General features: G+C 47.0%; 5 protein-coding genes across 5 annotated transcripts; 3 read left to right on the forward strand and 2 right to left on the reverse strand.

The window, feature by feature from the left end:
- Positions 1–412: 412 nt before the first annotated feature.
- Positions 413–3,810, forward strand: C7M61_002239 (uncharacterized protein; the record flags this gene model as incomplete). Its single annotated transcript, XM_024857620.1, has 3 exons — positions 413–1,038; positions 1,282–1,833; positions 3,072–3,810. The coding sequence occupies 3 exons, from the start codon at positions 413–415 to the stop codon at positions 3,808–3,810; spliced, it is 1,917 nt and encodes a 638-aa protein (XP_024714119.1).
- Positions 3,811–6,081: 2,271 nt separating this feature from the next.
- C7M61_002240 (uncharacterized protein) lies at positions 6,082–6,840 on the forward strand (the record flags this gene model as incomplete). The annotated part of the gene is made up of 1 exon (XM_024857621.1): positions 6,082–6,840. One exon carries the CDS (start codon positions 6,082–6,084, stop codon positions 6,838–6,840), a length of 759 nt encoding a protein of 252 aa, XP_024714120.1.
- Positions 6,841–9,925: 3,085 nt separating this feature from the next.
- Positions 9,926–10,699, forward strand: C7M61_002241 (uncharacterized protein; the record flags this gene model as incomplete). The annotated part of the gene is made up of 1 exon (XM_024857622.1): positions 9,926–10,699. The coding sequence occupies one exon, from the start codon at positions 9,926–9,928 to the stop codon at positions 10,697–10,699; it is 774 nt and encodes a 257-aa protein (XP_024714121.1).
- Positions 10,700–11,134: 435 nt separating this feature from the next.
- Positions 11,135–11,746, reverse strand: C7M61_002242 (uncharacterized protein; the record flags this gene model as incomplete). The annotated part of the gene is made up of 1 exon (XM_024857623.1): positions 11,135–11,746. The coding sequence occupies one exon, from the start codon at positions 11,744–11,746 to the stop codon at positions 11,135–11,137; it is 612 nt and encodes a 203-aa protein (XP_024714122.1).
- A 933-nt stretch (positions 11,747–12,679) lies between these two features.
- Positions 12,680–13,726, reverse strand: ATS1 (Ats1p; the record flags this gene model as incomplete). Its single annotated transcript, XM_024857624.1, has 1 exon — positions 12,680–13,726. One exon carries the CDS (start codon positions 13,724–13,726, stop codon positions 12,680–12,682), a length of 1,047 nt encoding a protein of 348 aa, XP_024714123.1.
- Positions 13,727–14,458: the final 732 nt, after the last annotated feature.

The raw sequence follows: 14,458 nt of genomic DNA on the forward strand, positions 1-14,458 counted from the left end.
GATTCGGAACCTTGGAACGAATTTTTCACGTCAGGTAGATTCCATAGTGGAGGCTGTGGACAAGCAGGCCTTTTCTTATCGGACATTGGGCTTATTGTTCAAAGGCGAGCATCATCAAGTTACAGAGTTTGTCGTGAAAAACGTAGAGCTGGCTAAAGACCCTGACCTGAAAATCCATATTGAAAAAGCACGAATGAGGAACGGTGTTACCAGCTTTGGGGCAGGACCGGATTTTGGAAATCCCATGCTTGTTTTTGAAGTACTCCATTCGTACCACACATTCGACTGGTCGAAGCTTGAAATGCCGATGCCAATAGTAGGGAGGTGCCTCATAGCTATCGGAGAAGAGAGGTACCTATTCTCAGGCCCAAAATTCCCAATGTCTCATCAACTTCATGGGTTTGGATCCGAAATGGACATGGGCACAAGTCATAACATCGCAGGAAGCGGTAGAAGACTTGTTTTCAGCGCCGAATTTAAGCAGGCTTCATGGATTAACCATGAGGCATACTTTCGAATTGTGGTTCCAGGGATGTACGTACCGAGCTTCCTTCCGTTGAGCTTACAAATTCTAAGCAAACGGAGTTCGGATAAAGTGCTCAAAGAGCCATTCCACTTGACGAATATCCGTGTTGAGTTGGTGGAATTTAGCTGCGTACCAAGCAAATATACTGAAGCGACAGACATCCGGAGTATGGTGTTAATTGAGAAGGAAACGTCCATGGAGATCAATTCTTTAAACAGCAAGATCTTGATACCTTCGGCAATGTATGGCTGTACGATTCCACAGATTGGTCCTACGTTCTTCATTGGGGGGTTCACTAGAACATATGGATTGAAAGTCACGTTATCGATTTGCAGTAAAAGAGATGCCCGTTTCAATGTGTCTGCATTTATCGAACTTCACGTTGCGCAGGCAAGGCATGAACGAATCGACGCCAAGGACGTTGATAAACTTCTTTTGCACTTTGTAGGGTGTAACGAGGACGAGGATACCAGAGGCCAGCATCTTTTCATGAAAAGTTTACAAGATTTCGAGTCGAATGGTGCTTGTTTGTCATCCTTCAGCCGTGACTATGGTTCGCAGAATGCAACTGATAAATTTCAACGATACTTCTTTCTGATGCATCAACAAGGTGGAAAAGGATGTTTTATATTCTCAGTCGATAGAATGACAGATACGTCATTGACTCGCAGTACCAGCAGCTGTGTAAAAGAAACCAGTTTCAGCCAGAGTGCATTGTCGAAGATACAAAATTGGCTCAGATGCCAAAATTCAAGAACAAACAAGAAGTGTGTTTGCCCTAGCTGGGAGACCAGGGTGCTTGATCTGCCTACTTTTGGGACTGGCACGGGCTTCGACAAGCCACACTCTGCCACATGTATAGTGGTTGATGGTCATGTCATTGAAGCAAACTCGCCGCAACCTTTCTTACGAGCCAAGACTCTGTTCCCTTACCCGTCGTATCCTATTGGCGAAGAGAAGATTCCACTTTCGATCCGGGTTTCATTAGATGAGAACACGCAGTTCTACAATTCAAGGGAAGGATCTTATATCGGCATCGCTAGTCCGGGAATGGAGCTTAACAAATTTATCCAATGTACATTTATTGTTGCCCAGGGCTTCAAGGAAGCAAGCCAATTTCGACAAGTGGATGACGTGGAAATTTGTCTTGAACAGATCTATATCACATTAAAGGAGCTGAAGCTCGAGAAAGGTCAAATCTCCTCAAAAAGAGTAACCTTGCTTGATGATCGCAAATCAAGGTTTCTCATAAGATGGAGTGAGTTTCAAGATGCAGTTGCTGGCAGTGAACGTGCTCGTGCAATGACGTTACCTCCACATTTATTCCAATGCAAGATTCCAAATCACATGAAGCCCTTCGTCATTTGTACTAAGAAGTCCTTTGCACGGACCCATCTTTTGAATTGCAGTTTGCTTGTCTACCTTCTGGGTCGAAGATATACCTTCGAGTGGTGTAACAACCTTCACCTCATGAAACGAGATACAGTCGGGCATTGATAAAATCACTATTCGTGCAATGAAATTGTATGTTTGCAATAAGGAGTTGTGTTCTAAACTTTAAAGGAGTATCAGGTTTGAAGAATGAGGGATGTAGCCCAATCGGTGTATCGTTCATGAGCATTGGTGTTCTTTGCCTCAATGAAGGTGCATATATCAAACAGTAGTTGCTAGAAGACGGAAGGAGATCCTAGAGTTTAGGTTCAAAAGGGCAGGGAAAAGGAGCGGACTTCTTAGTGGTTCACCAAAATAGCCTCACCCAAGATCTATGTATTTTTGACGACCATCTTGGTCCAGCTTACGCCTCCCGTTTGGGAAAGAAGTTTCTCTTCACCAGGCACTTATTTGGCTCAAGTATCTCATTCATTGGGACCTTGCCAGAAAGGTTCAACGGCTAGTGTTGACAGAGTAGGTCCGCTGCTTTGTGTAGGGCTCAATGGATTGGCCCTTGGGGGTCTTCCCTGGATGTATGAATACTTTGGACACTTCTCAGGCTCCAATGATTGTTTCTAAAGCAAAAGGATCGTTTATGGTGCTCTCTTCACCTTCGGTGGTTCTGTGAGCCACTCGCGAAATGGTTGCAAAACCACTTAGACCTACTTCCTACCATAGGCACAAAGTCAATTTTTGACAATTAGGAGTTTTAAATCGAGTTTTTGCTTTTAATTGTTGAAAATTGACAACAGCCGAACCTATTAGAGCAACTAGAAAGCCTCTCAAGCGCTATAACCAATTCCTTGCAAGTCCTTTTGTTTGTGAAGCACTTAAAGAGTCGAATGAGCCAGCTGCCAAACGTACGGTTCGAAGACTCAGGGCTGACAGAACTTCATCTGAGTCATTTGGATCAAATAGAACTTACGGATCTCCTGGAACACCCTTCGCAAGAAGGAGCATTACTGCTGCCAACTCATGGCAGCGGCGGAGCCCCACCGACTAGACAAACAGGACATTGTCCCCCAAGTGTCGGTGACAATCCAATTGGGGGTAATAACGGTACATTACCTCTGGTGCCTACGACGGACAACTCCCTCCCAAATCAAGAAACGAGTAATGAGGGGAGAAATACAAATGAAAACGATCTTGCGATCAATAATCCCCAGCCTTACGATGAGGAGATCTATTTATTTATTCTCCAAAGCGATGATCCCGTTTGGGATTATTTATACTGCCGCATCAGAAGGCTTGAAGAGAAAAGGGGCAACATGACTGCCATGGAAGTCAGTGAACTTCATTTCTTGCGAAACATGGATGCAGACTTACGGTGGGGGAGGTTTCTTGGTGGCGAAATCCCAGGTCGGATTTTCTTACGTTCTCAGTTCTACCGAGACATTCTTGACCCAAGAATTAGTGCCTTGATCTCCAGATCTTGGTCTGAGGACGAGGTGCTTCAACACGACGATCCTGTCAAATTTTATTTGATATGGAGATCAAAGAAGCAGTTGCGAGAGGAACGTTGGGCTGAACATTGGGATTTGGATCCAAATGCCATTGTCCAAATTCCGGAACTTGACGAGATTATTCGCAACTTACCGGTTCTCGAGACTTCAAGGTCCTTGAAGAAAAACACCAAGGCTTACCAATGTTGCAACCAACTTCTAACGAACCTTCGTGAGTCTGATGAAGTACTTTATGAGCCAGAAATCAGGTATCTCAAAAAGTTGTTGGGAAAGTTTGAGCCCTCTCGTTTGTGGAGTCTAATTCCTCCCATTGCCCTTGCCGGTAACGCAATCTGTTTCTTTGTTTCAATCGCGGAGAATAAACCAGTTGCAGAAGGACACTTCTGTTAGTCCAATTCAACCATTTCAACCAGTTCAACCCTTGCAACGCTCTTCTTGGCAGGCTCCACTATACTGTTGTGCAGAAGTATCGATATTATTTCTGGAAGACAAAGGGCTGAACACTGGTCACAGTATGCTCTTTTGGGCCTCGCAAGCACAGCTGGGTATATATCCTTCGGACTTAGGAGGAACTGTTAAAGTGAAACTTGTCAGTATATTGCATTGGGGGCTGATGTTGTGCTGCAAGTGGCCCTATCCATTTACTATTATCGACCTTACGCTTCCGCTCATCCAGAGTGAGTTCCGTGTTTTCCGCCTGCTTGACTTTTGTTGTTTCGGATCTCGGACGGTGATTGCCATGCGTCGTCAACAAGTCCCTCCTTGTTGCACAAGTAGAGAACCGGTGTTTTTGCGAGAAACTGCTGCATATCTTATAGACTAATACATTTCGCTAAGAAAGAAAGATCTAACACCTTTAAGAGGTCTTCTACCTTCAACAGACGCTACATTCTACAAGAAAAGGTCACTTTGTCGGTCAGAACGACACATATGACATGGTCTACCTCATTATGTTCCTCAATATGGAATGACTTAATTAGCATGCAAATACTCTTCCTAAAAGCTCAAATGACTGCACAGCTGTATCTAGTACGACAACGTCTTACACAAATTCGGAAAGGCTTTTGTCAAACATTCGAACAATGCTTCCAAATCTTGGAAACTTCTTATTGAAAACCACCTAGATCTCCAAAACCTCAAACAACACTCATAAAAATCACTTCAATTGTTTTTCCGAAATCTCCTACAGAATTGACTAACAACAAAACAGTATCTAATATGCTCAAAACTTGTATCATTTGGTGTTCTCAAATGAGAAGGACGCAGTTCAAAGGCCATGTCAAAAGAGCTGAACAATTTCTATCGATTGAATCATTTGCTTCAACAATTATCCGTTTCTGTTCATCGAAATCCCGCTGGACTGACTATACGCCTGCTTCTTCCACCCACAAAGGGTATTAATATACCAGGCCAACTGTATCTGGTTGTTTCCTTCCCAAAAGAAGCAAACCCTAGATCCTGAAGCTCATGCCTACAATTGGGTATTTCTTGTCCAAAAACCACAAGCACCGTTCTGAACCACCTCCCTCCTAGCCTCCATACTCACCCACTCTACAACCCTCGTTGCCTATTTCCACCACCCCCGCAATCAGCAGATGACACATTTCGAAGGTCGGAACAATGGAGAACGATGGGTCTGAAGAGCCGCCCGAGAACGCTAGATATTCGGCTTTTGCACGGATTCCGTGCGATTTTCCCATTTCCCATTGCATTCTCACCGGAGACTCATGAGCCCTGCTTTTTCATTCAACACACCAATTGCAAAGAACCAATTGCAATAAAAAACCAAAAATCAAAAACCACCTGGTTTGACTTCTCCTTCTCCGCTGGACGGGGAGAAGCCCCTCCCACGTGCCCAAACCGTCCAAAACCCGTCCGGATCCGTATTGTCCAATCACCCAGGACCCGTATTCTTCAGCCTTGCCCGCTTAAGCCTTTCGCTTCCTCAGGGCCGTGGCGATGGTACGGCTTGAGGAGGCTTGAACGGGGGAATTTTTGGATTGTGTAGTTTTGAGAATAAGAAAAGGAGAGCAAAACACGCTACAAAAATAGACCTGCCAGGGGTAAGACTAGAGATCTGGATTTACGAGGTTTACGCAGAGGCGCAATTGGCGAATGGACTCACAAAGAGCAGGGCTCGTATATTGGAGGGTCGATTCTCGCGCTTATGCGTGGAAGGCCCCTACCCTGGACCCCTAGTGGTCCATGGAAAAGGTCTCTTTAATATGATTGATGAACAATTAAAAGTCAATTATAAAAAGTTCAATTCTATGGGAGCAATTCAAATTGAATTTCCAAAATCGTATTGTCTTGGGCACGGCGGGGCTGAAGGATCCTCACTCTGAGTGTTCAGGAACGGCGTGAACTTCGCACCATAAGCGTCTTTGCATTCTTCCTTGCAGCGTGTCAAAACGCCGAACCCACCCACTATCGAGCTTTCCAAAAAGGACTCTATTTTTCCAGCTTCTAAAAAAAAGCTAACTTTTTCTCCTCCTCCAGCAACTTTGACACTTCCAAATAAGAGGGGCGTTGCTGCCGTTCCCCGTCAAGTTTACGCAGGAACACACATACGGGCCCCACTGGCTGCGAAAAAGCCTCCAAGGCGGCTGAATGGGTATAAAAGGAGAGGCTTCCCCCGGGCTTCTCCATCCATCTGGAAAAATGCTTGCTTTGTTCCTCGCCGCCCCAGCGCTTGCCGCCGCTCCTTACAGGAGAGCCAACTACGACGAGGAGTACTCCTCCATCGTGGCCCAGATGGGCACCTTCTCTGGTGGAGGAGGTTACGATAACACCGACCTCAGCTACCTCACGCAAGACGGAGATGCCATCTACCAGTCCGTCTTGAACGAGTGGTCCGACAGCAGCTTCTACATCCCCACGGGCGCCGCTGCCTCGTCCGCTTTGGCTGCTGCCCTGAGCATCTTGGGCAACTCTGACCTTATGCAATCGTACGGAGATTACTCGTCTTTGGCCGACTTCTCCACCTTGGGCTTGGGCACCGAGTCGGACACTTACGGTGTCACTGAGGCCGAGAGCGGCTCTGCTGGCACCGCCACTGCCAGCGGTTCCAGAGGTGGTTCCGGTGGTTCTGGTTCTGGTTCTGGTGGTGCTTCCGAAACCGGCTCTAGAGGCGGTTCTGGTGGCTCTGGTGGCTCTGACGCCTCCGGTTCCGGCTCCGGTTCCGGCTCTGCCACTCGTACTGGTGGTGGATCTGGCGGTTCCGGTTCTGGCTCGGACTCTGCTTCTGGTTCTGGCTCTGGTACCAGATCCGGCTCTGCTGCTGGAAACACCTCTGGTTCCTCCTCCGGCTCCGGTGGCTCTGGCTCTGGTTCCAAATCGGGTTCTACCGGAAACGGTGCCTCTGCTCCATACTTTGGTGCTGGTGGTCTCGTTGCCGTTGCCGCTATCGCTTTGCTTTAGAGCGTCTTAATAACGTATGAAAATAAACACTGTATGATTCAGCGATGTAGGGCGTGGTGACCCATTTCTGATTTTGATTGCTTTTTGGAAGAATTGATGAGTCTTCATCATCGAGCTTGAGAAGTTCCTTCAGGTGGTTTTCGCAGCCATCCAAAGTCAATAGAAGTGTTGATTATTTTAGGTTACAGCAAGCCATTGATTTCACAAATGACTCTTTTTATGTACGGTGCAAGCAAAGCATGTCAAATCACGTCTTATCTTCTCGGCATCTACGAGAAATTGACGAGTCCTTGTAGGCCATGTATAAGTCATCAGCTCCTCAAAGAGATCCTCACAATGGCAGTCATATCTCTTTGAATTCCCACTAGTTAAAATATCTTTGGCTCTCCATTGTCAAGAAAGCGAAAGTCTACCTGCCAATTGACATGAATTTACTTTTGACTAGTCCAGCATCTGGCATGATGCTCACAAATTAACCGGGTAGACAGATTATATTGAAATATATATTATAAAATACAAGTTTTTATTGACTTTAGGCTACTTTTGATCGGAAACTCTTCTCAACGGGAAACTCAAATTGGTAATTACTGTCTCGTGAATATTGAAACGGCACACGGCCATGCCTTGGGTGACCTAAGGTTGCAGAACATGGAGAACATACAAAGACAATCGGGCTGTACGTCATTCAATAGAAATTCCACACACTCCAATCCATGCACGGCAAGGTAATTATTCATGAATGGCAACACATCAAGGTCCATGAAAGATGGTTCCATTGATGGAAGGCAGCTTGCATGATCTCAATCCTCTAAAGCTCTCATGCCTTCAAAAAGAATCCATTTCATTGAAGCTTCCCTCCACCTCCCAAAATGTCTTTTCCTCTCATCGGCACTTTGCTCAATACTCACCATTTATTATTATCAGCCGCTGCTTACCTTGTTAGGCATCGCTACCAGAATATAAATGCATAGAAATCCTCAAACCTCTTACAACCAACATCCCCAATGACCTATCTCGAAAGAATTGGCCTTGTTCTCTTGTTTTTAGGGCTTCTGGGCGAAATTGCAAGAATACTCAAATGGTATTTGCGAGAACCCACCATAGAGGAGGTGAAGTCTGATTTGATTTATTGCAAACACGGAGACAATTTCAATACCTGCCGTCGTTGCCCCGGTTTCACAAAATGGGCCGTCTACACATTACTCCATTTATCAGCTGTGGCGTATTTCTGGTATATCCGTCGAGACCTCGGTCCAGTGTATGACTTATACCTGCTAAGCAAGATCATCATAGGCCATCTTGTGATGCTTACTTTAACAGTACAAGCACATCGCTGGAACTTCAAATTTTGCTACAACAGAACGTCCTTCAGATATTGTATCGTTTTAGAGAAAGCGCTTCTTTGGGTGGTGGCCATTGGTACTATGTCCAATTGCATCTTTTTGACCTTACGTTTCAACGTGCTCTATGCTATTGATCTTTTGGTACCGACAATGCATTTTCTTGTGGTTGCCACCAACATACAATTAAAACGTTATTTCAGCCATGATGACCCAAGGATTCATAGTCAGGTGTGAACTGGTTCGTGGGGTAGAGATAAGGCGCAAGGGTATGTGGAAGCATTTTTCCGAAGGATAATCGGAACTGTGCCTTATCCAATAAATTCCCGTTTTGGGTATAGATAGAAGAATGAACAGCTCGAGGGGACATTTCCACCGTTGGTTGCTTCATTCCGGTGGGTTAGCCTGTCTGTGTATGTTTCTTAGTAGCATTTGAGACATGTGCCATTCCATCCACCACCCACAGAAACATCAATAGAGCACCACCCTCAGAAACATCAATAGAGCAATATCTACAATTCCATCTCTCTGAAGAAAACTCCATCTCTCTCAATAATGCCACCACCTAGAGTAGTGCCATTGTGGAAGCTTCTAGACAAAGCAGCAAACGGTACCTTACAAACACATCCACCTGAGGGGAACCCCAACCAAGTGACATTTCCAAACAAAGAAGCACAATCATCAAACAAGCGACAACTCGAAACACGCTCTCTAGCCGACTTCACGGGCTGCAGAGTCGGTAAGCTGTCAAAACTGCATTCTGACTTCCCCTCTGTTCCCTCACAATGGTGGGCCAAGGATCCGAAAAAAGAAAATGTGGATGGAATGGCGAAGCTGACGATCGCTGAAGCATTATCATGTGGCCTGATGTGAGACACCCTCGGGGTGGGATGGGTATTTCCCCTGAAAAAGCTTATTTTCTGTGGCCAATGAAAAGACAGATTTTCGGATTTTTCCTGCTTCCTCTCAATTTGGCGCTGGCTGCACGGTTGCACGAAAAGCCATGAATGCTCATTCCTTGACATTCTGAGGTTTGCAGCCACATGCACGGCCCCACCTAGCAAGAATCCGAAGCACAAAGTGCCCTACAAATCAGAAAAAGGGTGGCAGTGGCAAAAATGCCACAAAGGGAAAAACATTATTTTTAGCTGCCATTTGCCCAGGCGTCGTTGCTTTTTCAGTGTTGGTCTGGTCCATATGCCATTTGGCTGGTCCATAAATAGCACTCGCAGGGCGCCAAAATCACGATCATTGACGGCAAAGCCACGAGGAAACCACAACTCGTCCCGGCCGGGACAAGAAAAAAATCACAATACAAAAGACACCCTGCCAACAATGGAAAAAACGTGTAAAAAAAACAGACGCCAGCTTTCAGCAAATCACAATGGGCACAGTGCCTCTTTCTCTTTCTTGGTTCCCAGATGCAACGAGGCGCGAGCCATTTGCCCTAACAGACGAAAAATTCCAAATCGGGATCGAGCATAACACCTCCACAGCCGAGCCACCAGGCGTGGCAGCCACGCCCATTTCACAAAAAAGCCCAGGGAACAAATCGTCAATTGCAGTGCTGTTGTAGAGAAGAAAAGAGTAGTACAAAATATTTTTTTTTCTCCTCTCCTCATTAACCCTTTTTCCACTCGACGCACAAGACATGTTCGGTGAGATTGGCCGCCGCGCTTCCCCACCGCAGTATATAAAGCGCAGCGATTTCCCACTTTTTCGTATTCCTCAGCTGACCTTTCGTAATGCAACAAAAACTCGTTTTCCTTTCTTGTGTCGCCGCTGCCCTCGCCGCCTCCAACACTCCTGACGTCCTTGGCGCCGCCGAGACCTCTTACACCGGCACCTTGGCCCTGGCCTACTACTCGGCTCTTAACTCGTTCTACGGTCAGCCTTCTGTCGCTGCTGCCTTGTCTGCCGCCGAGACCATTGCCTCTGAGAACACCGAGGCTTACAACTCGTGGATTGCCTCGTTCTACGGCACCTACAACGCCCAGCTCCAGAGCATTGCCTCTGAGCACGCTGACGTCTTCACCCAGAACGGTCTTGAAACCGGCGCTGTCTCTGTCCCAACCGACAACGACGCTGCCCTTTCCGGCTTGTTGGGTTCTGCCACCGCTGGCGGCTCGGCCTCTAACGCTGTGTCCAGCATTGCATCTGCCGGCCTGAAGGCCACTGACTCTGCTTCTGGCTCCGGCTCTGGCTCTGCTTCTGGTTCTGGTGCTGCTTCTGGTTCCGGCTCTGGTTCTGGTTCCGGCTCCGGCTCTGCCTCCAAGACCTCCGGCTCTGGCTCTGCCTCCGGTTCTGGTTCTGGCTCCGGCTCCGGCTCTGCTTCCAAGACCTCTGGTTCCGGTTCCGCTTCTGGCTCTGGTTCTGCCTCGGGCTCTGGCTCCAACTCGGCCTCCAACTCTGGCTCCAACTCTGGCTCGAGCTCTTCTACTGACAATGCCGGTGCCCGTTCCGGCTCCTACATGGCCGCTGGCGGTGTTGCTGGTGTCGTTGCCCTTGCCTTGTTGTAAGCATGAACAAAAGTAATAATACAGTTTAATTGAGAATTTGGTGTAGAATGTAGCGCCTCGTGCCTAAGCCTCGCAGTTACGACTACCGAGAGTTGTACGAGAGAAAGCCTACGTCGGCTTGAAGGCCCCTGTTTCAGATGAAATCGAGATTAGGCCAAGATTATTGCGATCGGTAGTACTACCGTTGATGCCGTGCAGATCCCACAAGAGCTTCCGGTTAATCTTCATTCGTTATTTCATTGTCTGTAGGGATCGAAACGATCCTCCTGGTCTATGGGTCGGTCATGGGTTGGATCCAGTCACCATGGTGATGGCATCAGTCAATTCCAATAAGAAACCTCCATTCTTCCATTTGCCCAATTGCCCGTTTGCTCAATCGCTTATCTACCCGTAGAAAAGCCTTGGCATACACTGCAACTTGCTTTCATAGAGGCCCTAGTCTAGCTCCTCAAGGAAATTGGGGTTCGTCTGGAGCCTCGTCTTGAACTTATCCCACCACGCGTCGAACGCCTTCATGGGCACCTTCCCAGCAGGATCCACGAACCCACTGAGGTAATTATAGGCGTGTTTGACGATTCTGTTGGCCAAATTGGCAATATCCAGGGGTGCTTTGGGAGCCGTTTTCTTGGATGGAACCAACGCCAGGGCGCTTTTCTCCTTTTCCGCCAGCAACAACTGCTCTGCCTGCGGCGTCGGCTCAATGGAAATGCCAATGTTGATAGTGGCGTCGGGCGTGACAGCCACATCGTCGTTCATGGCATCATCGTCAGCCAAGTAGGACGTCAGCAGACCACTCGTGTTGTTCAATTTGAAGATCGCCGACGGTTTCACCGGATTAAGGCCTCCAAGAAGCTTGAAATCGCTGCTTTTGGGAAGCTGGAAATACACCAAGGCGGTGAAGTTGGGATCGGTAAACTCGGTCTGGGGAAGCAAAAACACCGCTACGTGGTTTATAGCAGCTGCGTTCTCCACCGTAAGCACATATTTCGTAGGCTCCACCTGCTGGGCCAATTGGATCGGACGCCCGGAGCACACTGCACCAAACATCTTTTTTGTTGTGTTTTGCTCGTAGGGTTTGTTGATGAAGGTGTAGTAGGGTCTTGCTAGTTACCCGCACCGAAGGTGTAGGAAAAGTGCGATGAGATTCTTTTGATTCCAACCAGTTCCAGAATCTTCGTGGTTCTGGGACTAGGACAGCTAGAAGGGGGTGCCCCGCGTCCACGGGCGCCGCCGATACTTTTGTCCCAGAGCAACGCGTTGAACATATTTTCCATCTTCGAGCCTGTTTATCGTGGCATTAGATGAATATGGAAAAGATACCTCGCGACATGTGGTGAAGAGGGAGGTTTGAGGGTTGAGGGGGTGGTGTTTATGGAGAGCTGGAGGTTTTGCTTTGAGTTCGCCATTTGTAGTTTTGTAGGTGTTGGTGGAGGTGTGTGAGACATCGATGGTTGAGGCAGTGGTAAAACAATCAACAGTGTCTTGTTTTAAACATTTTGAGATGACCTTTTCGTTGCTTTTCTTTCCTTCTTTGTCAATGCATTTGCTTTGTTGTAATCTCTGGCATTAGGCAATAGTCTTTGGCATTATGCTTGAGCATGTTAGTGGTTATGGTGTATGAGGCTCTGCAACTGAAGCCGTAACAAAAGTAAGCCTATCAGGTCGAACGATTGTCGTGAGTCATTCAATTTGTTATGATCCCAAAAGCTGCTCTTATTTGAATGTACCATTAGTGCTCTTTTTTGAATGTACCATAAGTACCACAATCCGGCTCATAGAGGGCAGTACAACCGTATAGGTGAGATCCACCTTTAATCACCACCACCACCATGAAAGTCTCAAATCACTTCAATGTTCAAGATCAGAGGTGAAAATGCACTCATCGTTCAAAATGAATCGGATCTGGAAGCTCCAAAACCACCTCAAATCCTACACCATTTGTCGCTTCAGTAGCCCCTCCAAGCCACGTCTATAACAATCCTAGCTTCCCTCTGCCTCTTCCACGACAATCCACGTCGTTGCACATCCGGCAGCCAAAAACACAACCTTCTCTTTTCCACCATACACTTCATTGAGATAGTCAAAGGTCACCTCTTCCTCTTTACCTTTCTTAGGTGGTCCACAATTACCATGTTCGCCCCAGCCCCAGGCACAAACCTTGTTGTTTTCTAGTAGAACAAGTCCGTGCTCAGATCCAACAGTATAATCAACAACCTTGGCTTCCTCGTTGAACTTGTACAACTGACCATGCAGATTGTTGCCGTGGGAGAAGATATCAATGCCGTTGTCTTTGGGAACCGTCCAGTGCACAGAGGACCACATAGCTTTTACAGAGCTGGCTTCCGTTTCAATAATCTCTGGGCTCTTGCCCAAAATCTCGATGCCTTGGGAGTTCTGTAGAACCGTTCGATCATGACCCAAGGCAGCGATTCCAGATATGTCCACCCTCTCTGGCTCCCAATACCCTGCCACAGGCTTTCCCCTATCATTTAATTTTGTCACCTGGCCCAATTGGCCCTTTCGACAGGCTCCCCAGCCATATGTTCCTTCCTCAGTCACCACCACCACATGGTTTATCGAGGACTGAACGTCCACGATCTTTCCCTTCCTCTCAAACTTCACCTCAAAGAGCTCTTCGGCAAGAACAAACTTATCTCCAAGCCCTAGTTCGCCCTTAGGCCCGTGTCCACAAGTATACACCTTATCTTCAAAGTCCACAAACACCGAGTATTCCCACCCGGCAGCCACAAAGCGCCATGATCCTGGCACCTTCGTAAACTGCTTCACGAACTCTTCCCCCTTGAAGCCACATTGGCTGTATTCATTGCCGCCAGCAGCCATGACCAGTCCGTCTTCAAAACGTATTAGTGTGTGGTTTCCACCACAAGCGAATTGTACCGGTTTAGCTCGTGGGAAATCGGCTTGAACGTGATTTAGCTGATTGCGATCTTCATCGTCTCCGAGGCCTAGTTGGAAGCTGCCGTTTGAGCCGCACGCTAGGATCTGGTAGTTTGGTTGGATGTTCATGATAGTTGGAGATGGCTGCGCACTGAAAAAGTACCCCGGATTTGGGTGGAGGTGAAGATGGAAGGGGTGTCCGGGGGTGAATTGTTGATATTGGTAGATTTATTGGACTGTTTTGGTCTTAAGGGATTTTGTTGATTTCGGCGAAAGGGGCCTTCAAAATTGGTGGGTGTCACAAGAATCAGTGGTATCTGGATAGTATGCGTACCATGTAGATACCATGTGTTTGGAGCTCAGAAGGGGGTGGTTTTGAATACGCAATAGAGTCTTATGTCGATATCGGGTGCTTTTACGATGTTGAGCGGATATCTTGGATCTCTTCTCGGAATCGCCGTTTGCTGTATCGATATATCTCGATATTTCCATCAATATCTCGACTACCGAACTTAAAATGATGATGTGTGAGGCTATAAGGCTATTTGTATCATACTAAATAACGTAAACCTTCAAATCTTCCCGTCATAAGTCAAAAGAAAAGCTACGATCACCTTCTTCCATAAAAATACGTCCTGGAGTCAATACGGTTCTACACAGCCTTACACTTCAATAGCGATACACGAGACGGCAACAAAAGGGAGTTGTCTCCCAAGCAGTATGTCCTTGAGTCACTGAGTGAGATACCTCTGTCTCACTGAATTTGACTTCATGCCTCTCGTAATCAGTGTAGCAGCTAGGGAATCCTTCCATGTACGGCTGATACAGAACCCAATGCCATAATCAACCCTTTCACCAACC

The sequence above is a fragment of the Candidozyma pseudohaemuli genome (genome assembly GCF_003013735.1).
Source record: "Candidozyma pseudohaemuli strain B12108 chromosome Unknown scaffold00004, whole genome shotgun sequence".
NCBI classification, from domain to species: domain Eukaryota; kingdom Fungi; phylum Ascomycota; class Pichiomycetes; order Serinales; family Metschnikowiaceae; genus Candidozyma; species Candidozyma pseudohaemuli.